Source organism: Capricornis sumatraensis, chromosome 19, assembly GCF_032405125.1.
Source record: "Capricornis sumatraensis isolate serow.1 chromosome 19, serow.2, whole genome shotgun sequence".
NCBI lineage: Eukaryota > Metazoa > Chordata > Mammalia > Artiodactyla > Bovidae > Capricornis > Capricornis sumatraensis.
The window spans coordinates 64786851-64814393 of NC_091087.1; the positions used below are offsets into that span (position 1 = coordinate 64786851).

General features: G+C 48.6%; 1 protein-coding gene and 1 non-coding gene across 2 annotated transcripts in view; one reads left to right on the forward strand and one right to left on the reverse strand.

Moving 5' to 3' along the window:
* Positions 1–1748, reverse strand: part of ITPK1 (inositol-tetrakisphosphate 1-kinase) — a 153739-nt gene extending 151991 nt beyond the window's left edge. Inside the window, exon 1 of the mRNA XM_068991174.1 lies at positions 1575–1748. Within this exon, the coding sequence (XP_068847275.1) occupies positions 1575–1669 (95 nt within the window). The 5' untranslated portion in view covers positions 1670–1748. The remainder of the gene's footprint in view (positions 1–1574) is intronic.
* Positions 1749–24909: 23161 nt separating this feature from the next.
* LOC138095654 (U6 spliceosomal RNA) lies at positions 24910–25016 on the forward strand. Its single transcript, XR_011146398.1, has one exon. It is a non-coding gene; the product is annotated as a U6 spliceosomal RNA (small nuclear RNA).
* The last annotated feature ends 2527 nt before the right edge of the window (positions 25017–27543 follow it).

Consider the following 27543-nt stretch of genomic DNA (forward strand, 5'->3'; position numbering starts at 1 on the left):
TCCCAAGTCTCAGATGACTGCAGGGGGAGCTCGGGCACCTACCACCAAACCAGGTTTCAAGAACACGTCAAAGGGGTTTTGCACATGTCTTCAGTGTCTAGGGCACATCGTCCACATGTGTGTGTTCAAGCGCCCTTTTCTAATGCTGCAAAAGTCCTCACACTTCCAAGGCTCTGGCTGCAAGTTCCTCCCCGTTTCCTTGTGAATTCCCCGGTCATTTGGCATGCCCTCCTGAAAATGAAAAGCGTGCTTTCTCCCAGGGAAGCCAGCAGGAGAGAAGGCAGCCAACTCCATACCCAGACCGAGGGATGCGCAACCAGGAGCTGTTTTAGACAAGGTGTGCCCCTCTGGCTGCGGGGAGCAGAGCGCCTGCAGGGCTGGAACAGGCCAAAGAGCAGCAGGCCCTGGGGACAGGCATGAGAGGGGCATAGAGGTGCTGTGCCAGCCTGCACAGGCCAGCTCAGACCGCAGCCACTCGCTCCGTATGCCAGGAGATAAGGAAACTCAATTGTTCAATTCATCATTATGTTTGGTGACCCAAAAGGGACAAAAATGCAAGGGGGGCCCATTTTTGAGAATCAAATCTGCCAAGTGGAGACACGGCATAACAAAAGGTTTTCCACCTGGAGTTTGCAAAAGGCTTGGGAAGCCAGATTCTCTTAGGCTTTCACTGAGAACCGGATTTAACTAGGGGCTTCTCAAAGGCAAAGCCACCATAGGAGAACAAGGTGAGGCAAAGCCGACCCAAGACTGGATGCATCTGTAATGGACTAAGAATGTGATCCCATCTTATTAAAACACCTGGAGTCTCCACCACTAAGGAACTGCATGGGGTGGGGGGTGGGGACCTCGAGGGAAGAAGGCCATTCTACACAAGCGTTTACGTTCTGCACCAGCCACTCCCTGGCTGTGGGACCCCGGGTCAGGTGCCCGACCTCTCTGCGGATGGATTCCCCTCTCTCAGACACGTGGCCCAGAATCACCAACCCAACCAATTCTCAAGGCTGGTGCGAGGCTCTAATGAGACAGCAAATCACCTACACGCCAAGTATTGCTACTCGCTTCAAACAGGCTTAATCCAGTGACATGCAATGACAGATTCTTGCAAAGAGAGCTGCGCCGGCGGGGCACCTAGTAGGTGGTCCGCAAACACACAAACATGGGTGCCCTCCTCCACGAAGAGAAGGGGGACGAAAGAAGAGGGCCACTCCAGTCCAAAAGTAACCTCCAGCCACAGGCAGACAGCGCGGATTCCCCCCACTTCCCTGGTCCCTCTGCCACCTTCAGCAGCGCTCCCACCACGCCCGGGGGAGCCAGGGGTCTCCCCACCCGGGGTCCCTGTGCACCTGAGAGCCTGGTCCGTGCCACACCGCTCGTACTGCCCACCGCTTCCCTCGAACACAGCCAGCGGCCACCACAGCCACCTGGCTACTCGGACTCAGGGTCCCCACGCACCGTTTCTTCCCGTTTCGCTCTAACCTCCGGAAACAGCCCCCCGCCCCCCGAGGCTGAACCTGGGGCTCAGGCCGGGGGTCCCCGGGGGGTGGGGGGGCCGGAGCCCCGTCCCTCCTTACCTGCACAGCTCGGCGAAGGCCTGGAAATTCAGCTTCTTTATTTTCTTCTCGCTCAGCCAGTAGCCAACTCTCTTCCCTTTCAGAAAGGTCTGCATCTTCCTCTTCGGGCGGGGAGCTCGGGTCCGGAGGAAATCGCCCACAGGCCGAGTCTGGCGGCCCGGCGCGCGCCGCGAGCGTGCGGGCACCTCCTCCCGGCGGCGGGGACGCGGAACGGGGCTCCGGGCGCGCAGTCCTGCCGGGAGGGGCGGGGCGGGGCGGGCGCCCGGGCGGAGGGAGCGGCGCTCAGCGCGGCATTCCACTGGCTGCCACCGTGCCGGGGGCCGCCCGCGCCGCCGCCGCCCACGCCCCCGCCGCCTGCGGGGCTCCGGGCGCGCAAGTTCGCGAGCGCCGGGCCGGGCCGGGGAGGAGAGGAGGCAGGCCCTCCCTCGCCGGCGCCGCCCTCCCGGCGCTCGGAGCCGAGCCGCACGCCCTCCAGCGGCGGCCACCGACGATCGGCCCCCGCGCTCGGGCTGCGCGCCGCCCCCAAGTCCCTCCTCCCGGCCCTCCCTCTGGCTCACGATCGCGGGAGGCCCTCCCGTCCGAGCACCCGGCGGCGCGTTCGGCCGATCCGAGCCGAGCGCGTGCCCTTCCCGACGCGCTCGGACCCCAGCAGGGCGCACGCGGCCGCCCGCACCCCTCGCCGTCCTCACCCGCCGCCGCCGCCGCCACTTCCTCCTTGTCCCGGTCCTCGCCCCGGCGCGCGGCACGCCGCCGTCGCCACCGCCGCGCTGACCCGGCCAGCCGGCCCGCTGGACCCCGCCGGGGCGGAGGAAGCGCGAGCGCGTCGGCCGCCAGGGGGCAGCACTGCCCGCCGCCTCTTAAAGGCGCCGCGCCTTTCCCCCCGGGTCTGGTTCTTTGGTGCGTGTTTGTGTGAAAGGCTCAGCGGTGAAGATTGGGGGACGGAGGGAGCAGGGCTGGATTTAGGGCGATCCTTGCCAAATGCTTCTACTTTTTAAAGGGACGAGAGGAGTCGCGGTGTGGGCATTCTCTGCCTGTCCTTTCGGAGTGATCGAGCCACTTGAATTTCATTCATCAAAAGCATCTCAGTACCCTGAGCAGTTTTCAGCCCCAACTGCAGCAGAGGGCGCGAGAAAAGCGGGGGGGGCGGGCGGGGGTTGGCGCGGCAGATGCAGACACTCGATGAGATCATCTGTCTTCCCCAGAGGAGACAGACCCAGGCCCAGGATGGGGGCCCCTGGGGTTGGGGACATAAACACCCAAGGGCCTTCTCAGGTTTAAGGAGGTTAACCACTAGACACACTCTGGGTTCCCTCCAATGGAGAGGCAAGGAGGGGAGAAACTAGCCGCTCAAGCATCAGGGTGGCTAGCACCCTTGATTCCCCTGTAGGGCCCCAGGGGAGCATCCTACCTTCAAAGAGTTTGGGCAAAGTGGGCATCACTCCCCAGGCCACCGCAGGAAAAATGAATGCGGTGGGGTGGGGTGGAAAGGGTCTCCAATTTTCAGGGAAATCATTTAAGCTGACCTTGGAAAATAAGGATGAGGTTGACAGGCCTGAGAATTGAGGGTGGCTTGAAGGGAGAACTGGAAGAACCAAGTTGTTAGGGGTGACCAGACTGGAGCCTATTCTCTAAGGCCCAGCCCTAAGGGCCTACCTTCTTCCCCTAATTACAGCTTCCCCATCCCTCTTCCTACAGGCCTTCCCAGCTGCAACTAGGTGAAGCTTGTCCACACCAGATTCCAGGAGGAAGCACAGAGGTCTTCTGTCTCCACTCTCAGCTAGCTCCACCCTTCACCCATCTCCCCTCCCCTAACACCCTGGCTGGGTGACCTTGCAGGCCACTTAGCCTCTCTGGGCCTCAGGTCCTCCCTGTTACCTTAGGAGGTAAGCCCTGCCTCCTGAAAGCACCTCAGAAGAGTAGCAGCTCTGAGGCCTAGAGTGTGTGGTGTTATGAGAGGGTCTGCGCAGAGTGGGGACAGAAGGGACAATGCTGCTCACTATATTGGGAAGAACAGTCTCTGGCTTCAGAAAGACCTGGCTTGGGGGGGGTCCTAGTTCAGTTCCTCCCAGCTTGGACAAGTCACTTAAGTTTTGCCTCTGATCTCCGGGTTGAAAATGTAATGCTTGCCTTAAAAGATTGTGGGGAGGATCAGGACAGGGTATTAGACTGGTCCTCCCAGCAGGTCATCAGAAATGGAGCTTGTTACTGTCTCATCAAGAACTCTTGCTTTTTTTTAATTGAAGTATAATTGACTTGCGGTATTATATTAGCTTCAGGTGTACAACATAATGACTCAATGCATTATGAAATGATCACCACAATAACTCCAGTTACCATCTGTCACCACACAAAGTGATTACAATATTATCAGCTGTATTATTGACTATATTCCCTGTGCTGTTCATTACAGCCCTGTTACTTATTTATTTTATAGCTAGAGGTTTGTCCCTCTTAATCTCCCTCACCTATTTTGCCCATTCCTGCCTCTCACCCCCGCCCCACAACCACAGTTTGTTCTATCTCTGAGTTTGTTTCTAGTTTTGTTCATTTGTTTTTCAGATTCAGCATATAAGTAAAATCATATGGTATTTGCCTTTCTCTGACTTATTTCACTTACATAATAACCTTTAAAGTTAAAGTGAAGTCTCTCAGTCGTGTCCGACCCTTTGCGGCCCCATGGACTGTAGCCTACCAGGCTCCTCCGTCCGTGGGATTTTCCAGGCAAGAATACTGGAGTGGGTTGCCATTTCCTTCGCCAGGGGATCTTCCCGACCCAGGGGTCTAACCCGGGTCTCCTGCATTGCAGGAAGATGCTTTACGCTCTAAGCCAGAGTCAACTCTTCACCTGTCTTGTCACAAATGGTAGGATTCTTCCTTGTGACTGAGCAATGTTTGTGTGTGTGGGTCTGTACCACACCTTGACCCTTTGATCTGTGACTCTTCGGCTGCTTCATGCAAGGATTCTTTTTTTAATTTAATTTTTATTTTATATTAGAGTATAATTGATTTACAGTTTTGTGTTAGTTTCAGGTGTACAGCAAAGTGATTCGGTTATACTATTAATATATCTTTTTTTTTTCAGATTCTTTCCCCATATAGGTTATTACAGAATATTGAGGAGAATTCTCTGTGTTATACAGTAGGTCCTTTTTGATTGTTTTATATATAGTAGTGTGTATATGTAAGGATTCTTAACTTGAGGTCCAATTAAGTCCCCTCCTTGCCCCACCCCAGGACTTCAGGAACCCCTGAAGCTGCCAGAAATCACATGCATCATGACCATACCTTTCAACAAATCCTCAAAGTCTGAGTCACTGATTACTCCAACTTCCTGTCTTATCAATGAAGCAATGGACCCAGAGAAGGAAAGGGATTTGGCCAAGGTCACAGAGCAGATAAGTGGAAAAGCCTGAACCAGCATTCCAAGGTCAAGAGATCCCTCACCCCCATGACCCACCACCATTCTTGAGATGAGAGGGATGTGAGAGGAGAGGAATGTGTTTTGAGGGCCAGGACCCCTGCCCAGGAAAATCAAGATCCTCCCGTGCGTTGGTAAGAGCAGGGACCCACCGACACACACGTCTCTGGAACCCTGGGCAGATCCTGGCCTCAAACCTCGTCTCCACGAGAATCGGAAATTATGCATTTATACCTCTGTTTTAAGATTTTGGTCATCCCCCAGGGAGCTCCAGGGTTGGAACCATCCTTCAGAGCTGTCCCACCTTGACCAAGGCAGTGGGCCTTTCTGCTGTCCCCGCCCCTGCTCAATCAAGCAGACTTTGAGTATGGCTGACACAAGGGAGGGGCAAGACCTCAGACAAAATATTCCTCAGATTCACTCCTTGCTCCTTTCTTTCAGTGCCATGGAGCCCGTCAACCCTTCCCCCAAACCCTTGCCCACGTGTCTGTCCCCTCAGTTCGGCCAGTCTGTTCGCTGCACCTCAGCCAGGAGAGACTTCAGACTGCAAGTCAGATTTGATCAGTCCAATCAGGCTCCTAACTGCCCTCCCCCTACCCCATCCAGCTGACTTCCCACTGTGCTTGGGATAAAATCACAACTCCTTGAGATGGTCAAGACCTCCCACCCTCATCTCCCACCGCCTTCCTCTCACCGTTCCCCTCCCACCCTGGCCTCTTGTGGTCCCTGCAGTCCCTGGAGCCTTTAGACATGCAGTCGTTTTTTCTGCAGTGTTCTTCCCTCTCTTTGCTTATTAACTCACCCAGCAGCTTTCAGCCCAGGTGTCCCTTCCTAGCATCTCAGCCATCCAGCTGCCCCTTTGAGTGGCTGCTGCTGCTGCTGCTAAGTCGCTTCAGTCATGTCTGACTCTGTGCGACCCCATAGACGGCTGCCCACCAGGCTCCCCCGTCCCTGGGATTCTCCAGGCAAAACAGTGGAGTGGGTTGCCATTTCCTTCTCCAATGCATGAAAGTGAAGGTGCTCAGTTGTGTCCGACTCCGAGTGACCCCATGGACTGCAGCCCACCAGGCTCCCCCGTCCATGGGATTTTCCAGGCAAGAGTACTGGAGTGGGGTGCCATCGCCTTCTCAGCCCTTTGAGTGGAGTGCTTGACTAATGTGAGCTCCTTGAGGGCAGGGACTGTGTTTTTCTCTGCTCACCATTGTTCCCGTAACATAGCAGTAGATAATACTGGCTGGTGCTTTCTGGATTCTAAAGGAAGCCAAACTGCCTCCAGCAGTGCCCTACGCAGATGTGCTCAATAAAAGTGACTAAATGAACATCAGGTAAGGCCCTCCAGATGGTCCCTGACCTCTCTGAGGTGTCCCACTCCAGAATGGAGGCCTAGAATCATCTACGTTCCCTTTGGGAGGCAGACAAGCCAATAAGAGAGATTAAATGTGTGTTCATGGCCTAGGGCCATCAGGGAGAGGATTTCAGAGCTGGGAGAGGAACTGCAGGAGACTGCCTTGGGGAGAAGACTGCCAAGAGGCAGAAGCTGGCCACTGCCCTTGTTGCTGTTCAGTCGTTGCATTACATCTGACTCTTTGAGACCGCATGGATGGCAGCACACCAGGCTCCCCTGTCCTTCACTATCTCCCTGAGTTTGCTCCAACTCATGTCCATTGAGTCAGTGATGCCATCCAACCATCTCATCCTCTGTTGCCCCCTTCTCCTCTTGCCCTCAATCTTTCCCAGCATCAGGGTCTCTTCCAATGAGTCAGCTCTTCACATCAGGTGGCCAAAGTATTGGAGTTTCAGCTTCAGTCCTTCCAATGAATATTCAGGGTCGATTTCCTTTAGAATTAACTGGTTGAATCTCCTTGCTGTCCAAGGGACTCTCAAGAGTCTTCTCCAGCACCACAGTTAGAAAGCATCAACTCTCCAGTGCCCAGCCTTCTTAATGATCCATCTCTCACAACCATACATGACTCCTAGAAAAAACATAACTTTGACTATACAGACTTTTGTCGACAAAGTAATATCTTTGCTATTGAATATGCTGTAGGACTGTCCTCCTAACCCCAATCCTTTTCCTCAGGGAGAAGGCGACTTTGGGAGGTGAGACAGTGTAGTGATTGAGAGTTCCAACCCAGGATTCAACTGATGGACTTAAATTCTAGCTGTATGACCTTGTGCGAGCTTCTTAACCTCTCTGAGCTTTGCTTGCCTCTCTGAGAACCAAAAGATGGTGTCCATTTGTAGGAAACTGGTTAAGTAAACCCATTCTGCAACAGTCTGGCACAGAAATTAAATGTGCTATTCAAGACAGCCAGAATGGCATCATCACGTATTATCCCATCATGTGGGACTGGGGGAATAGACGATAAAACTGTCTAAACCTCAGTTTCATCATCTATTAAGTGGAAGTGATTATCAAACCTAGCTCACAAGGTTGGTGAGAAGTATAAATGAGTCTGAATTCATAAAGGACCTTATCAGACATGCCTTGTGAGTATTAGCCACCACTGTGCTGTCGTTACATCATCCATATAGTGGACTCCTGTGGCCATTTAAGCAATCCAATAGGATGATATCTGTTCCATCATTCAATCAGTAAATATTCATGAAGCATCTACTATGTGTGGGGAACTATGCTAGGCATTAGGGAAACTGCAATGATGAAAACAGGGCAAGAGTGGGAGGCAGATGGATGCCTCCCCCCGACTCCCGCCTGTCCTTATGGAGCTTATATTCTTATAAATGACCTACTATGTTAGTAAGTGATGCATGCTACAAAAAATTAATAATAAAGCATACAAGAAAGATGGGAGATGGCAGATCACCATCCTAATCCAGTAGTCAGCAAATCCCACTGGAAGGTCACATTGAGCAAAAGCGTGGCAAAGGTGAGCAAGTGAGTCCATGCAAATATCTGAGGTAAGAGCTCGCAAGCAGAGGAACGGCAAACAGTCTAAGACAAGGTGTTGACAAGGGGCAGTCAGGAGGCGAGGCACGCTGGAGCAGCAGCAGCAGCAAGGAGGAACAGGTGGCAAGTCCACCAAGAGATCACATGGGGCTCCCGGACCGCTGCAAAGACGTCGCCTTTCACTGTAAGAGAGACAGGATTCCTCGGAGGAATACAGGACCTCATTTGCTTAACCAGGACTATTCTGCTGCTGTATGGAGGAGAGACTGGGCAGGGGAGCAAGGCTAGAGGACAGAAGGACCAGTTAGGGTTCTATTGCAATAATCTAGGTAATGACTGATGGTGGCAGTGAAGATGGTGAGAACTGGTCAGATATTGTTTGAAGGAAGAGTCAATGGGATTTTCTATTAGGTGGGATATGAGATTTGAGAGCAAGAAGGAGCTCATGGATGTCTGAGGTTTGGGGTCTGAACAACTGGAAAAAAAATGGAGTTGAGATGGGGAAGATGGCAGGAGGTGACAAGGTAGGGGCTTAAGTCAGGAGTTCCATTTTGGACAGTTTCCATTTGAGTCATTGGTCAAACATCTGATGGTGATTCAAGCAGGCAATCTGATAAGAAACCTGGGGTTCAGGCCATGACTCGGGCTAGAGATATAAAATCGGGAGTTGTCAGTATAGGGGTGATATCAAGCCCGGATGAGATCATCCAGGGTGTGAGTGTAGGCAAAGAAAAGTTCAAGGATGCGGCCAGTAGTATGACGTTCGGAGGTCAGGGAGGCGTGAAGGAGCCAGCAAAAGAGCTGAGGAGGTAGGAGGAAACCCAGGAGAGTACCAGCCCTGGAAGTCGTGGGGTAAGGGAGGGACTGACAGGTGGCCTTGGATCTGACCACAGGGAGACCATCGGTGGCCTTCATAAGAGCAAATATGTAAGAGTCTCAGGTATATTGAGTCAAAGCACCCAAGTATAATATACCACTGATATAGGAACCACAATTCATAGAGATATTTGTGTGAACAAAGAAAGCTTCGTTTCTGAAAAGATACACAAGAAACCAATAATAGTTGCTGCCTTTTGGAAGAGGAACTGGGAAGAAGAGTTTCCTGCAGGGAGGGGAATCATGTTTCATTGCCTATTTGTTAAGTGATTAAAATATTTTTCATCAAATTTATGTTGCTTTTTTAATAATTTATATTACTTTTCCACTAACCCTAATTATAAAAAGGAAAAACACATGGCTATTATGAGATGAGAAAATGCATGAAGTGCTGGCATAAGCAGAAGCCCAGTAAACGTCCATTTCCTTGTTGAAAGGTTTATTTACAGAAAGGGAAATTTCCAAGGCGGTCCTATAGGTTGACTCGCCTTCACCAACCTGAAAATGAATCCTAATTTTTTGCCAGTAAACATCTTTAGAACTATGGTGCTGGAGAAGATTCTTAAGAGTCCCTTGGACAGCAAGGAAATCAAACCAGTCCATCCTAAAGGAAATCAACCCTGAATATTCATTGGAAGGACTGAAGCTGAAGCCCCAATACTTTGGCCACCTGATGTGAACATCCTGCTCATTGGAAAAGATCTGATCCTGGGAAAGATTGAGGGCAGGAGGAGAAGGGGATTACATAGGATAAGATGCTTGCATGGCATCAATGACTCAATGAACATGAGTTGGAGCAAACTCCAGGAGGTAGTGAAGGACAGGGAAGCCTGGTGTGCTACAGTCCCATGGGGTGGTAAAGAGTCACATGACTAAGTGACTGAACAAAACAAAAATCTTTTGAAAATAACATTTTCCAATAGAACCAAATTAGCATTATCATACTTTAAAACATGAAAAACAAAACCAGGAAAAAAAATTCCTTAAGGACATCAAAAACTTGATCCATATCTAGACAGCATATTAAGAAGCAGAGACATTACTTTGCCAACAAAGGTCTGTCTAGTCACTACTAAGTCGCTCCAGTCGTGTCCGACTCTGTGCGACCCCACAGACGGCAGCCCACCAGGCTCCCCCATCCCTGGGATTCTCCAGGCAAGAACACTGGAGTGGGTTGCCATTTCCTTCTCCAATGCATGAAAGTGAAAAGTGAAAGTGAAGTTGCTCAGTCGTGTTTGACTCTTAGTGACCCCATGGACTACAGCCTACCAGGCTCCTCCGTCCATGGGATTTTCCAGGCAAGAGTACTGGAGTGGGGTGCCATAAGGCTATGGTTTTTCCAGTAGTCATGTATGGATGTGAGAGTTGGACTATAAAGAAAGCTGAGCACCAAAGAATTGATGTTTTTGAACTGTGGTGTTGGAGAAGACTCTTGAGTGTCTCTTGGACTGCAAGGAGATCCAACCAGTCCATTCTAAAGGAGATCAGTCCTGGGTGTTCATTGGAAGGACTGATGCTGAAGCTGAAACTCCAATCCTTTGGCCACCTCGTGCGAAGAGCTGACTCATTGGAAAAGACCCTGATGCTGGGAAAGATTGAGGGCAGGAGGAGAAGGGGACGACAGAGGATGAGATGGTTGGATGGCATCACCGACTCAGTGGACATGGGTTTGGGTGGACTCTGGGAGTTGGTGATGGACAGGGAGGCCTGGCATGTTCATGAGGTCACAAAGAGTTGGACATGACTGAGCCTCTGATGTGCCTATATGCATATGAGCTGAATTGTTACAATTTCCATAGAAGGTAAACTGTAGTCTCTATCAAAAAATTAACAGATTTTTCTTTTAGAAAAAATTTCAACAGATATTGATATTTTAATTAATTGTATACTGTAAAGCAGGCTTCCTAGGTGGCTCAGACGGTAAAGAATTCACTTGCAATCCAGGACACCTGGGTTCAATCCCTGGGTTGGGAAGACCCCCTGGAGGAGGTCATGGCAACCCACTCCAGTATTCTTGCCTGGAGAATCCCCATGGACAGAGGAAACTGACGGGCTACAATCCATGAGATCGCAAAGAGTCGGACACGACTGAACAACTAAACCCAGCACACAGCATGCGCCTCTGAAAGTTTCCTTTACAACTGGTTTGTCCAAACCAGGATCCAGACCAAGGCCATTGGTCGTGATGTTTCTTGAGCTCTTCTGACCTCAACTAACTACCCTCGAGAAAGATACTGCACTGATTGTCCTGCAGAAGGGCCACCCTTCTGGAATTGTCCAGTTGCTTCCTCGAGGTACCATTTAGCTCGTCCATCTGTCCCTACATTTCTCAGAAACCAGAAGTTAGATCTAAAGTCTTGATAAGACTCGTTAAAAGCTTTCAACTAAATCACATAATAGAGAGCGTTATGTTTATCAGAAAATGCATGAAGTTCCTGCTGTGCTAAGACACTGATGCATGTTCCCACTCACATAATCACAACTCAAATGAAGACTGAGCACGTTCCTAGTTCCCCAGCAGGCTCCCATTCATGCCCCTCTCAGATAGTAGCCCCCAAGCAAAGGAAAACCCTTCTGACTTTCTTCACACAGGTAAGTTTTGCCCCTTCTGTACTTCATATCAGTTCAGTCACTCGGTCACGTCCGGCTCTTTGCGACCCCATGAACCACAGCACGCCAGGCCTCCATGTCCCTCACCAACTCCCGGAGTCCACCCAAACCCATGTCCATTGAGTCGGTGATGCCATCCAACCATCTCATCCTCTGTCGTCCCCTTCTCCTCCTGCCCTCAATCTTTCCCAGCATCAGGGTCTTTTCCAATGAGTCAGCTCTTCGCACGAGGTGGCCAAAGTATTGGAGTTTCAGCTTGAGCATCAGTCCTTCCAATGAACACCCAGGACTGATCTCCTTTAGAATAGACTGGTTGGATCTCCTTGCTGTCCAAGGGACTCTCAAGAGTCTTCTCCAATACCACAGTTCAAAACATCAGTTCTTCTGCACTCAGCTTTCTTTATCCCAACTCTCACATCCATACATGACCACTGGAAAAACCATAGCATTGACTAGATGGACCTTTGTTGCAAAGTAATATCTCTGCTTTTTAATATGCCATCTAGGTTGATCATAACTTTCCTTCCAAGGAGTAAGTGTCTTTTAATTTCATGGCTGCAATCACCATCTGCAGTGATTTTGGAGCCCAGAAAAATAGTCAGCCACTGTTTCCACTGTTTCCCCATCTATTTGCCATGAAGTGATGGGACCAGATGCCATGATCTTCGTTTTCTGAATGTTGAGCTTTAAGCCAACTTTTTCACTCTCCTCTTTCACTTTCATCAAGAGGCTCTTTAGTTCTTCTTCACTTTCTGCCCTAAGGGTGGTGTCATCTGCATATCTTTTTTTTTTTTCATCTGCATATCTTATGTCCGAGGTTATTGATACTTCTCCCGGCAATCTTGATGTACTTCGTATAATCAGCACCTTATAGTATGAGCTCTTTCGCTCAGCATTGTCTGTGAGATGCGCGCACATTATTATGGGTATCAGGGTTTTTCCCCATGATTGTCTTATTTCAGCAGATGAATATGCCACAGTTGTGCTGTCCATCCCCCTGCTGATAGACTTCCTAATAGTTTTAACACCAGTAAGTAATCTTGCCTGAGTTGATTTCCTTGAAGATTGCAGAACTGATCAGACTCTAAAGTCAGCTGTCATTCCCAGAAAAAGAAAAGTGGCATGGAAGAGATTTAAGCTGACATCGCAGGTCTTGTTGGAGAGAGATGATTCAATCCAAGAGATGATCATTTGGACTATGCACAGCTACTGAAACCGTGAACCTGGTTTTCAAAGAACTTTCAAAAAAAATTATATATTTATTTGGCTGCAACAAGTCTTAGTTTCTTGCGGCATGTGGGATCTTTCATTGCAGAGCCTGGCAAGTTGTGGCTTGCCAGCTCAGTAGTTGCTCTGCAGCATGTAGGATCTTAGTTCCCTAACCAGGGGTCAAACCCTCATCCCCTGCATTGCAAGGCAGATTCTTAGCCACCAGGGAAGTCCCCAAAGAAACTCTTCAATACATTGCTTCACAGACTTCTATAGCCACCTACAAAAAGGGATGTGTTCTCCCCATTTTCATATTGAATGAGGACTCAGATGGGCAAAATGCTTAGCCGAAGGTCACAGGGTAAGGGCAGAGTGCGACCTGCCGCCTCGTGCTGTGCTCTCCCCGCATTCCCTGTTTCCCTGGGAAGAGGCAGGGAGGTCTAGGACAGGAAGCCTCTTCTCAAGACCTAAGGTGGGAAGAAGGAAGGAAATGCCCAGAAAAACAAGGCTATACTATCGAGTTTTGCAACACGGCTGGCTGCAGCAACATGCCCTTCGTACAGGCCAATAAACCGAGGAAAGAGAAGAAAGCCTGCAGTGTTCAGCTCTTCCTTTGACCGGAGAAAGGCCAAGTTCCAAGGACTGCAAGGTCAAAGTCTCCTTGGGTGATGCCAGCTCTCTGCTCACACGATTATACTCATGCCCAGAGCCAAAGTGGTGGAAAAGCAGTGACCAGGCCTGAGCACAGGGATCTGTCTCCATGACGGCCCCTTCTGTGACATCTGGTCTCCTTCTAAGGCCTGGGAAATGTCCCTCTCAAAGTCATCAGTAACCTCCACGCCAGACATTTAAGTGACATTCTTTTAGTCCTCTGTGGCACTTAGAAAACACAGCTATTGACTAACTATATTAAGAAATGCCACCCACAGCCCACCCCTGACAGCCCCATGAGCCCCGGTGACGTCCACCCTCTGGGGTCATGGGGAAAGAGGCCCCTGGTGGCCTCTTGGGTCCTAAATTGCTTTTCCTGGCACAGTCCCGCCCCCTGCACTCTGCCAGACAGAGGACGACAAAGGGACCTCGCTTTACGAGAAACCAAGATTTAAAAAGGAAAAAAATAAACAAGTACAAAACCCATGTGCCTCAGCAGTTGACGTTTTCCCAGCCCCACCTCGGATCTAGAACACAAATCCGTCTACAGCATCGAGTCTTAGACACCACTTCCAAGTATACATCCGTTACTTAAAGGGAGGCATACACGCACAACACAAGAGCTGTGTGCTTCTTAACTTATTAGTAACTGAGCCGACGATCCCCTGGAATCTTGTTCAAGTGCGTGTTCTGGTTCAGGGGGCCCAGGGTGGTGCCTGAGACCCTGCAGGTCTAGCCCCTGATGCTGGCTCCCAGGCCACCGAGAGGAGCAAGACATTAGAAACTGTAATAAAATGCAGACCAGTGGGTCCCTGACTGCACTTAGAATCACTGAGGAGCTTTTAAAAACAAATACCTCTGTCTGTTCCCCACCCCAGACCAATGGATCAGAATTCTTGATGAGGGAGAGAGGAACATGGAAAGAGAGTGAGACCAAAAGATAAATGAGTGGCACCTAACGTGGGTGATACTATGTGATGACGCGGAGAGTATACTTTTATTTTTTAAGTATTAATTGATGTATGTGCTTGGGTGCATCGATCTTAGTTGCTGCACGTAGGATCTTCATTTCATCATGCAGGATATTTTGTGGTGCATGGGTTCTCGAGTTGTGGTTCTGGGGCTCATGGGCTTAGCTGCCGCACGGCACACGGGATCTTAGTTCCCTGACAAGGGATCGAACCTACATCCTCTGCATTGCAAGGCGGATTCTTAACCTCTGGACCACCAGGGAAGTCCTGAAATGAAGAATATACTTTTAAAATCATCTGCCTCTAAGACCAACATAAAGAAACGCCAGAAATAAGAGTCTTCCTGAGAGGCAGGGAGAGAAAGAGAGACAGAGAAAGGGTCTTCTTCCAAATATTTGGATGCATGTGGGGACTTAGCACTATATCAAAATACGGGAAAGACATGAATCACAATATTATCATCATTCTTTATAATCAGGTACAGTTAAAAGTTTAAATCAGGTATTCTTCACAGTTTAAAAGAACAATAGCTACCAAGCACGTGCTTATAGGCTCCTACAGTGCGCAGGCGGAATCACAGTCCATCCTCATTACAGCCCTAGGCTAGGTTCACATTTATTTTCTCCCATTTTACACCCAAGGAAGGTGAGCAGTGGAAAGTTTAAGAGATTGCCCTGAGGTCAGTGTAGGGACTTCCCTGGTGGTCCACTGGTTAAGACTCTGAGCTCCCAGTACAGGGGGCCCAGGTTCAATCCCTGATCAGGGAACTACATCCTACATGCCTCAACTAAGAGTTTGCATGCCACAGTGAAGACCAGATGCAACCAAATAAAATATATTTTTTTTAAAGGTCAGGGTGGAAGGTGAGAGGGAGGAAACATATGTATACCTATGACTGATCCATGTTGATGTATGGCAGAAACCAATACAATATTGTAATTATCCTTCAATTAAAAAAATAAATAAGAAGAGAAAAAAAAAGATAAGCGTAAGTGACTGATGAGGCTGGAGCTGACCTCAAGGCCCATGCAGTAAACCCGCCACTGGTCTTTGTACAGCCCATGAGCTGAGAATGGTTCTTTCATTTTTAAATGTTTGATAGGGGGCAGGGGAGGGAGAAATCCAAAGCAGAACTCATGACATGTGAAAATGACGCGGAATTCAGATCTCAGCGCGCACACACCAAGGTTTCTCGGCACACCCACTCTTCTCTGTCTTGTCCGTGCCTGCCTTCTTGCAACAATGGAGTTGAGTGATTGTGACAGAGACCGCATGGCCAGCAAAGCCAAAAATGTTTACATCTGGCCTTTTCCAGAAAAGGTTTGCTGACCCCTGCTCTAAACAGTTACACAGTTTATAAATTCTCCACTTTTCTTTTTTATACTTAAACAAGCACTGTTTTTATCCCCAAAATCGCTAAATTTGAGCATGTATAAAGTTGCTTTTATAGAGTCATATAACAATAAACTAATTGTCTGAGATTTCTCGTGGATCCATTCAAGCAAATGAATGAAAAGGCACTGAGTGTTCAGATGTGTGAGGCCATAAACACATTTACAACAAAAGGAAGTCTTAACCTTTCTCATATTTGGATAGGTAGCAACTGGAGGCTAGACCAGGCCTGGAAGAGGCAAGCAGCTAAGAAAATCAAAATGACAAACCAAAGAAGGTGAAGTACGCTCCAAGTCATCTCCATGCATTTGTAGGATACAGGAATCATTCATTTAGCACACATATGCTGCTGCTAAGTTGCTTCAGTTGTGTCCAACTCTTTGCGACTCTGTGGACCATAGCCAACCAGGCTCCTGTGTCCAAGGGATTCTACAGGCAAAAATACTGGAGTGGATTGCCATGCCCTCCTCCAGGGGATCTTCCTGGCCCAGGGATCGAACTCACATCTCAGGCAGGTTCTTTACCACTAGCGCCACCTGGGAAGCCCTACTCACACCTATCTTGAGGCCAATTACAGGGGAGCCTGGTGGGCTGCCGTCTATGGGGTCACACAGAGTGGGACACGACTGAAGCGACTTAGCAGCAGCAGCAGCAGCAGCAGTAGGGAGTCAGCAGAAAGAGACACAGCCTTTGACCTTAAGAAGCTCATGATCTTCACCTGGGAAATCAGGTGAGGACGTAGAGCCCTGAGAGAGTATAGGAAGAGGGTATCCTGGCAGGCATTCTGGAGGAGGCAAATCTAGGGGTTAATTAGCAGGTGCTGCATAACAGTGTGGCTGTTAAGCCCCTCAAGGGCAGACTTTAGGTATTCTCAGCTCAATATTCCAACTACTCTGTTTGCAAGGCTGTGCCCGAGAGGCATTTCTTAAGTACTCCTGATTCACTGGAAGGTAGGGAGGAAAGACGAGAGAATCACAGCGTAGACCTTTGTGAGATAACCTTGGGTAGATTCTGGATTCTTCCTGTCTATCTGGGAAGACAGGGAGGATCCTGGAAGACTTTTCAGTTTTGTTTTGTTTTAATGATAAAATGAACTGTTGTTGCTGTTCAGCCGCTCAGTCTTATCCGACTCTTTGTGACCCTGTGGACTGCAGCACGCCAGGCTTCCCTGTCCTTCACCATCTCCCGGACATTGCTCAAATTCAGGTCCACTGGGTCGGTGATGCCATTCAACAATCTCATCCTCTGTCATCCCCTTCTCCTCCTGCCTTCCCCAGCATCAGGGTCTTTTTTAATGAGATAAAATGAATACACTCTTTAAAGGGCCTTTAGGAAAAAGAAACTATGGAAGAAAAAATTACCTGACAATCACTAACAAATTAGCAATCCTATAAATCCTATAAAACAATCCTAATAAATTAGCATTATTTCCTTCCAGTGTCTTTTCTCTCGACAAGTAACAAGCTTTTATTTTAATTCCGTGTTCTGTTTTGGCCCCTCTCACCATCAAATTTTAAGCACCCTCTGTGTTGTAACAGCTTTAATAAGCATTGGTTTTGATGACTGCCTAATTGCCTAGAATTAGGCACATAGAAACTCACATAACTGGTCCCCAGGTATTGAACCTGAGTTATTCTCTGGTTTTCAATCTTTCTGGGAGGATTCGGCAATTCTCTTATGTACAGCACTGCTATGAACATGTTACAATTATTATAGATAGTGCTGGGTCCCTACAGCTTACTTATGATTTCGTCCTTGGAAATGACTCCTCAGAGGGCAATGACGGGTTCAAACTCCTTCTGTAACAAAAGTCAAACATATTTCCCAAAGGCTGAAACTGACTTCAAACTTCCAGGGTAGGTTTTAAAATGGTGAAAGCTATTTTTAGTGCAAAGAGGCTGAGTTTTCATATGTAAATGACATCAGGTACTAACTCTCAGAGTTACCTGCACGAAGTCCTTCTTTGACAGGGGCTTCTTCCATTACAAATGAACTGACTTACAGAACAGAAAGAGACTCAGACTTACAAACTCATGGTTGCTGGCAGGAAGAGATAGTTAAGGACTTTGGGAAGATCATGGACACACTGTTACATTTTAAATGGATAACCAACAAAAACCTATTGTATGAACTCTGCTCAATGTTATGTGCCAGCCTGGATAGGAGAGAGTTTGGGGGAGAATGGATACGTGTATGGGCTTCCCTTGTGGCTCAGCTGGTAAAGAATCTGCCTGCAATGTGGGAGACCTGGATTTGATCCCTGGGCTGGGAAGATTCCCTGGAGAAGGGAAAGGCTCCAGTGTTCTGGCCTGGAGAATTCCATGGACTGTATAGCCCATGGGGTAGCAAAGAGGCAGACACGACTGAGCGTGTGTATGTGTGGCTGAGTCCCTTTGCTGTTTACCTGAAATGTTTTTGGTGTTTTGTTTGTTTTTTAAGACACCAGTCAGACCCCAGTTTTCTTCTTCACTGTATTTACATGCAGCCCCAAAATGTTGCCGGATCCGGCAAATAAAAATACTGGAAGCCAATTAAATTTGAATCTCTGATAAACAATGGATAAGTGTTTGGTATAAGTATGTCCCAAATGGCCTGTGAGATGTACTTATCCTTTATTTATTATTATTACTTTACTCTCGGTGGCGCTGGGTCTTCATTGCTGCGTGTGGGCTTTCTCTAGGTGGGGCGGACGGGGCTACTCTTCAAGGTGGCGTGATGGCTGCTCATTGTGATGGCTTCTCTTGTTGCGGAACACAGGCTCTAGGCTTGCAGGCTTTAGTAGCTGCCGAGCTGGGCTCAGTAGGCGCGGTACACGGGCTAAACAGCTCTGCAGCATGTGGGATCTTCCCAGACCACGGATCAAACCTGTGTCCCCTGCACTGGCAGGTGAATCCTCATGATCTATACCACCAGGGCAGTCCATACTTTTAAAACAGTATCTGTAGTTGAGATTCAAATTTAACTCAGCCTTCTGTATCTCATCCAGGTATGTTGAACCCTACCCGTGAAGAGCCCATCCAACCTTGGAAGCCAACCCAGTGTGAATGTGGCTTTTATCTGGCACCTGGGGTTAGTTCCTTTTTTTCTCTCCTGGGAGTGGGACTATCCATGTTGATCAGATGCCAAGGGTCCTATCCCAGATGCCATATTAGGAAGGCTGGGCATGGCCTAGAGGAACTGGGTTTGTTTGTTTTGTTGGGTAAAGATTTTTGCCTGCTTATATTATTGGGCAAGAGCTTGTTTTCTTTTGGGAGAGCCAGAAATATCCAGGCAGGCCTGGCCCCAGAAGGGCTGATGGGCTAGATCAGAGCAGCTTCTTCCACGCTGTCCTTGAGGAAAGCCTCTCGTGGATTTTCAAGGCCCCGTGGCAAGAGAAAAGAAGAGACAGGAGCAGTTTTGCCTTAAGAGCAGACAGTCAGGGGCCACGGGAGGGGGGTGTCCAAGCTTAAAGACAAGTCAGGGACCGTCTCTCCAACATGTTGGTATGAAAATACTCTAAAAATCTGCCAGAAGTTCTCTGGACTCCTTTCCTGCTGACTTCTGCTCATTCACAGTGCCCATGTTCCATCTGGGCTTCCCTGAGAGTTCAGTTGGTAAAGAATCTGCCTGCAATGCAGGAGACCCTGGTTCGATTCCTGGGTTGGGAAGATCCCCCGGAGAAGGGAAAGGCTACCCACTCCAGTATTCTGGCCTGGAGAATTCTGTATAGTTCATGAATCCTATATAGTCCATGGGGTCACAAAGAGTCTTTCATGTTACATCCACACCCCAACTTCCAGAAAGCCCTTCTGTCTTTAGTACCCAGCCTCAGACTCCCTCTGACTCCCTCTGTAGAAGTTTTCATCTTTAACCTAAGACAGAGGTCACCATGAGGAGTCCCTCTCTCCTGACTACTGCAGTGTGGACATCAGCCTCCCCTCCAGTTCCCGACCCTTGGTGAGGAGTACCAGGCACCCTTGGGACACCCAACAGGACTCTGGGCTCTGACTGCCCTTCGGAGAGGAGCGGATGGTCATCACACCCTGGCTGGATGTTCTTAGAATTTGCTCCAGGCTCTCCCGGGCCCACCTGGGTCCTCCTGGCTGCCTCAAGGCAGAGTCGAAATCTCTTGCCTTGAGACAGACAATAATATGTCTGTTTACCTGGCCTGGCATCAAATTAGCTTTTTTGACTGGTTCCACCACTTCCTTTGATAAAGGGGCTGAGGCCAAGTGGCCTGCTCAATGTCACACAGCAAGTGGGTGGCCAAACAACACCTTGAACCTGGATCTCTGGCTCCTAAGCGAGACTCCTTTCTGCTGTCACACACGCAGCCCTGCCCAGAGTGTATCAGGAGGGGTACACAGCCGGAGGAGGGCAAGAGGAGAAGCGGGCAGCAGAAGATGAGACGGTTAGATAACATCACTGATTCAATGGACGTGAAGCTGAGCAAGCTCCGGGAGATGGTGAAGGACAGGGGAGCCTGGCGCTGCAGTCCATGAGGTCGCAAAGAGTCGGACACAGCTCAGCGTGTGACCAGCACAGCCTGGCAGTTCTGCGTGTGGACAGAGAGCGCCTGCTTTTCAAAACCCAGGCCTTGCGCTTGGTGGATGTGTGACAGCTTGCCCAGCCTCTCTCCTGAGCCGATTCTGCACCCACTTTAATGTCGAATTCCAGGGATGGAAATCAGAGTGGTCTGGGGCAGCGCTCATGTACCCACTCCCTCTCTGAGTGCCCTCCACGTGCCAGCCGCTGCTCTGGGCATTGGGGATGCAGCGTCGAAAAACACAAGCCCTGCCCTCCCGCAGCTCCTACCCTAGTCTCAGACACAGACAAAAAACAGAGACCACTGTTCAAGATAAGGGGGTGGTGCTTGAAGAAAGGAAAAATCAAAATGGTGGGACGGGGGGGCGGAGGCCCACCTATGGGTCTCACCCTGGATTATAGCGCCACCTAGTGGACATTTTGACAATTTCCCGGGCTTTTTCTGCCAGTCACAGTAACCGGGGAGCCGGCCGCTTGCACACCAGGTGTTTAGCTGGCCAGTGCAGGCGCACCAGCATTCACTGGATCATGCAGAGAGCAAGGGAGTTCCAGAAAAACATGTACTTCTGCCTCATTGACTACACTAGAACATTTGACTGTGTGGATCATAACAAACTGTGGAAAATCCTTAAAGAGATGGGACTACCAGACCGCCTTACCTGTCTCCTGAGAAACCTGCATGCAGGTCAAGAAGCAACAGTTAGAACCGGACATGGAACAATGGACTGGTTCAGATTGGGAAAGGAGTATGTCAAGGCTGTATATTGTCACCCTGCTTACTTAATTTACATGCAGAGTACATCATGTGAAATGCCGGCTGGATGAAGCACAAGCTGGAATCAAGATTGCCGGGAGAAATATCAACAACCTCAGATATGCAGATGATACCACTCTAATGGCAGAAAGTGAAGAGGAACTGAAGAGCCTCTTGATGAGGGTGAAGTAGGAGAGTGGAAAAAGTTGGCTTGAAACTCAACATTAAAAAAAAAAAACAGATCGGGCTTCCCTGGTGGCTCAGCAGTAAAGAACTCACCAGCCAATGCAGGAGACACAGGTTCGATCCCTGACCCAGGAAGATCCCACAGGTCTCAGAGCAACAAAGCCCGTGAACCACAGCTACTGAGCCTGTGCTCTAGAGCTGAAATCCACAGCTACTGCAGCCGCACACTCTACAGAGCCCATGCTCTGCGACAGGAGAAGCTGCCGCAGTGAGAAGCCCATGCACCGCAGCTAGGAAGTAGTCACCCCACTCGCCACAACTAGAGAGAAGCCCTCCTGGCAACAAAGACCCAGAACATCCAAAAATAGAAATAAATACATATAATTAATATTAAAAAAAACTAAGGTCATAACATCCAGCCCCATCACTTCATGGCAAATGGAGGAAAAGTGGAAGCAACAACATATTTTCTTTGCTTGGACTCCAAAATCATGGTGACGGTGACTGCAGCCATAAAATTAAGACACTTGATCCTTGGAAGGAAAGGCATGACAAACCTAGACAGTGTATTAGAAAGCAGAGACATCAGTTTGCCCACAAAGTTCTATAGAGCCAAAGCTATGGTTTTTCCAGTGGTCATGTACGGATGTGAGAGTTGGACCATAAAGAAGGCTGAGTGCCGAAGAATTGATACTTTCAAGCTGTGATGTTGGAGAAGACGCTTGAGAATCCCTTCAATAGCAAGGAGATCAAACCATTGAGTTCTAAAGGAAATCAACCCTGAATATTCATTGGAAGGACTGATGCTGAAGCTGAAGCTCCAGTACTTTGGCCACCTGATGTGAAGAACGGACTCCTTGGAAAAGACCATGATGCAGGGAAAGATTGAGGACAGGAGCCGGGGGTGGACAGAGGATGAGATGGTTGGATGGCATCGCTGACTCAATGGATATGAATCTGAGCAAACTCTGGGAGTTACTGACAGACAGGAAAGCCTGGGGTGCTGCAGTCAGTGGGTTCACAGAGTCAGACACGACTTAGCAACTGAAGAACAAGCAGGCATGCCAGACATCCTGCAGTGCACACGACAAATGTAAGAATGAGAGATTGAAAACCAGCTTCCTTTGTGGAACTCTGGAATGTCCCAGCAGACATCTAAGTAGCTGAAAACTCTGCTTATAATTATATGAGCCTAGAACCTAAAATGGTTTTATAAATAAGCAGAAAGTATTTTGTACACAGATTTATCACTCACTGCATCTTCAGGAATTCAAGAACTATGTATCTAATACACAGAGAGAAGGTTACATTTTGTCTTGCTTGGGACTCCACCAAGAATTTTTCACTGTTTTAAGAAATCACATCTCTGTGGAATTTGAGTCAACACATTGCATCTTTGTGGTTGTCACATTTATAAGAACTCTAGGTATAAGTGCAGAGAGCTGCCAGAAGATCTACGTGTTAAAATACATATTAAATGATTAAACATTCATTTTCTTTTATTTCCCCTTTATGTTATAGTACATCCTATTAATTTTTTTTAAGTATGTGCTTAGGTAGGTTTTATTTTCTGTGAATTTATCTTATGCTTATAAAATGTGATAAAAGGTGGGGCTTCCGGCAGTCCAGTGGTTAAGACTCTGCCCTTCCAGTGCAGGGGGTGCAGGTTCAATCCCTGGTCGGGGAACTAAGATCCCACATGCCGTTCGGCCAAAAAAAAAAGTGACCAAAGGAAGCAAAGATGCCAGTGAGCAGCGGCCCTATAGGAGGAAGGAAGGAGCTGTGCTCATACCTGGGGAAAAGCGTTCCAGGCAGAAGGGACAGGGTGTCATGTGTGCAGCTATCAGAGTTGGGGGTGGGGGGTGAAGGGGAACCCGTGGAAGTAAGCCTTGTGAGCCTTGGCAAAGACCGTGGCTCTGACCCTATCTCTAGGTCAGTGCAAGGACTCAGGATTGAGTCGGCAGGCAAACATGTCCCAGGGGCCAGGACCAAGCAGGAAAGAGACATAATCTGATTCCTTTTTTTTTTTTTTTAAAGCTCACTGTGGTTACCTGATGGACAGTAGCTAAGAGGCTACTGCCAGGATCCAGCCTTGCCCGTGGCTTGGATTAGGGAAGGAGGCTAGAGGTGGCCAGATTTGTGATGTATCTGAAAGTAAAGTTGGACAAGACCCATAGGCCTTGTTGTCTGAAATGTGATTGAAAAACACACAGCAGCCAAGGACTCACCCCTCAGAGAAAAGATGACAGAGGGAGGGAGCCGGCTAATCCACAGGGGATATGCAGCTTTGCAGTGAGGAGATTAAATTGAAAAAGCTTTTGCATTTTGAAAACACAAAGGCTCTCTAAAAATATAAAAGATTAAGCCTAATTAAAAAGCATTTGTTAGTGTATGTTTAAGTTGGCAGTAGGTTTGGGGCATGGGGATTCTTTTATTACTGCTTTATGACTTACACAGGCAGGTTACATCGGGCTTCCCAGGTAGTGCTAGTGGTAAAGAACCACCTACTGATGCAGGAAGGTCCTTGGAGGTGGGCATGGCAACCCACTCCTGTATTCTTGCCTGGAGAACCCCATGGACAGAGGGGCCTGGCAGGCTACAGTCCATGGGGTCACAAAGAATCAGACACAATGAAAGCAACTTAGCACACACACACATGTATGTTACATATTTGGGGAAGCACTTGTTAAATATCACACAGTGGTATTTTTTTAAAAGCTTGGCACTGACAGCTTTTGTGCACCCAGGACTCAATTTCCTGGACAAAGCTAGAACTAGTCAGAGCATGGGCAGCGTCAGAACGACAGGTGGAGGTCAAGAGAAGACTGAAGTGCGAGGTCAAGGGCTCAGGGCAGAACAGTGGCACTGGTGGAGCTGGACTTCAAGGGCTCAAGTAATGACCCTGATGCTTGTCACGTGACCTTGGGCAGGTTCCCTCGCTTTTCCAAGACTTATCCTCATCTGTAAAATACGGACCATTATGGTGCCTCCCCCTAATATTACTGTGAGGACTGAAAAGAAATAACACACACAAAGCTGCCAGCGTGATACTGGCAGGGATGCTCTTTGCGTGGTGGTGATGGTACTTGAGGATAGCTGGATGCTCTTGAAGAGCAGCTACCTGAGCGCCCGTCTGCCCAGTAGGGCTCAGGCTAGAGAAGCATCCAGGCTTTGTGCTTCCAGTGTCCTCCTTCAAAGGCGTCCTGCAGTCCAGTCCTTTTGATGAGCACCTTCTTTCTTCATGCAGAAGGCAAATCCAATCTCAGCTTCCCTGTGGCCTAGAGATTACTTTCTTCTGTACCTATGTGTGTGCGTGTGTGTGTGTGTGTGTGTGTGAGCTAAATTGTTTCAGCTGTGTCAGACTCTTTGTGACCCCATGGACTATAGCTTGCCAGACTCCCCTGTCCATGGGATTCCCCAGGCAAGAATGCTGGAGTGGGTTGCCATTTCCTCCTCCAGGGGATCTTCCTCCAGGGATCGAATCCGAGTATCTTATGTCTCCTGCGTTGGCAGGTGGGTTCTTTACCACTAGTGCCACCTGGGAAATAAGTACCTATAAGCAAGCTAAACGGAGCCCAAATTGTTACAAGGAGCCTATTTGATGGGGAGGGGGGTTGGGGGAGGAAAGCAAAGGGATGGATAATATTTTAAGATGTGCATCTGGTGTATCCCCATTTCCCTCGGCCAAGCTGAGAACATAGCAGGGCCGGGGAGTTCTAGTGGTCAAGGAATTGGTACCAACAGGGGAGCAAGCAAACACGGAAACAGAGTGAAGATAATGGGATCCAGCTGCTCACCACCAGAGGCGAGAGTAATGTCCTATCGGAAAAGAGGGCGTGCTCACTTCAGCAGCACATACACTAAAATTGTGACAATAGAGAGAAAATTAGCATGGCCCCTGTGCAAGGATGATATGACAGTTCAGGAAGCATTCCATATTTAAAAAGAAAATAAAAGAAGGAAAGACTAAATGCTGAGTGTTGAATTGGATTTAGAAATGCTGGTATAAATTCATGGTTTTTAAAAGGATGTATAGATGGAAGAGTTGGCATTAGATGTGTGTATTAACCTATACATGCCTACACACACACATATACATGTATATTGCCTAGTTTGATCTACCAGAAAGCCAAGAAGCAGTGTCAGCTTGGTATCGATAAGCATACAGAACACCCAGGTCATGGTTTCCAATCACCATTCTCCACTAAACCACTGAAACTCATTGTTCAAATGAAGAAGTCCAAGGCTAAGGCATGGAAATTACAAGAAGAGCCTGGACTATCTTGTGCCAAATGTTAGGATATACTAAAAAACAAACAAAACGATGTGTGTGTATCAAAGTAACGCAAGAGTCGACTGAGTAGTCGCAAAGACAACTGTCACAAAGACAACCGTCAAACTGACAATAGTTAAAGTCAAAACCAGGTAAACATTTGTCTGGCTCTTTTTTGGATACCATGAGTTCCTTATGGTTTACTGAGTATCTCAGTCTATTTGGCTGCTAAGACAAAATTACCATAGCGTGAGTGTCCTGCAAACAGCAGACGTTTCTGTCTCACAGTTTTGGAGGTTGGGAAGTCCAAGATCAAGTTTCTGGCCAATTCTGTCTCTAGCAAGAACCTACTTTCTGTCTTCTCACTGTGTTCTCACATGATGGGAGGGGCCAGGGAGCTCTCTGAGGTCTGTTTTATAAGGACGCTAAGCCCATTCATGAAAGCTCAGTCCTCATGACCCAATCACCTCCCAAAGCTCCCCCCCTAAATGCTATCATATTGGAGTTAGCATTTAACATACAAATTTTAGGGGTATACAGTCTAAAGCACTGAGTATTAGATAGAGTATAGGTTTGGCTGCTATAACAAAATCCAAAGATTGATGATGGCTGAACAAATAACAGTTTAATTCTCTTGCCCTTAAAAGTCTGAGCTGGTGCATTGCCTCCCTCCAATAACTCATTAGCAACCCAGGCTCTTTCTGTCTTTTTTCTCTGCATCCTCAACACTCAGCTGCTACCTCGTAGGTCAGTATGGCTGCTCCGCCTCCTGCCAGCACATCCCTGAAGGACAGAAGAAATGAGGAAAGAGGTGAGCATGTGTCTTCCCTTTAAGGACATGACCTAGAAATTGTACAAATCACTTCTGGTCACATCGCATTCTCTAGAGAGTACTGTCACAGGGTCACGCCAATCTGCAAGGGAGGTTGGGGGAGAAAATGCAGTATTCAGCCAAGCAACTATGTTCCTAGCTAAAAATTACTTTACCATGTGAGAAAGGGATAATAGAAATTGGGGGACAGTAAGCAGTCTCCTGGACTGCAAGGAGATCCAACCAGTCCATTCTGAAGAAGATCAGCCCTGGGATTTCTTTGGAAGGAATGATGCTAAAGCTGAAACTCCAGTACTTTGGCCACCTCATGCCAAGAGTTGACTCATTGGAAAAGACTCTGATGCTGGGAGGGATTGGGGGCAGGAGGAGAAGGGGACGACAGAGAATGAGATGGCTGGATGGCATCACGGACTCAGTGAACGTGAGTCTGAGTGAACTCCAGGAGTTGGTGATGGACAGGGAGGCCTGGCATGCTGCGATTCATGGGGTTGCAAAGAGTCGGACACGACTGAGCGACTGAACTGAACTGAACTGAAGCAGTCTCTGCCACAATTACAAATAAATTCCTCGTTTGGCTTTAGTTAAGAGTTGATTTCTATTACATATGACCAACGTGACAGAAATACAGGAAAGGAGGACGCTAACTTTTATTGACCAACTCCTGTGTCCCAGGCACAACCTACAGACCATCTCTTTTCATCTCAGCAGTGACTCAGTCAAATAGGGTTTGACAGGTGAGAAAACAGGCTCAGAGAGACAAAGTGACCTGCTCATGGCCAAAATCCATGAGTGACAGAGCTAGAATCTGAACGCGGATCTCTGAGACCCAGAGTTCAGGCTCTCCCCGTGGGACCACACTTGAGGCGCCCTTCCTTTGCCCAAGGCACGCCCCCAGAGCCCTGGTTGCTGGGAATACACCAGCCACAGAGACACCTGGTTTCCACCCTCCATGGGTGCCTTGGCCTGACTCTGGTTGGCATCTTCTCCCTTTAGCAGTTTTGATGCCAGCCTCAAAGGACACACGATTGTGCTTAGGCAGGGGGCTGTGTCCGTAGCGACACCCTGATCTCATGATTAGAACTCGGTGTCAGGGCACACCTCAGGCATCCCCCGGTCACTCATGTACTCTAAATAAGACGGGGACAGATGCTTCCCCAAGGAGCAGCCAGTGAAGCACAAGACTCCAAGTTAAACATAAGTGGGACTTCCCTGGTGGTTGGCCCAGTGGTTAAGACTCGGTACTCCCAATGCGGGGGGCCAGGGTTCGATCCCTGCCCAGGGAACTAGGTCCCACAAGCCACAAGTAAGAGTTCTCATACTGCAATAAAGATAAAGATCCTGTGTGCCACGGATAAGACACAGCAC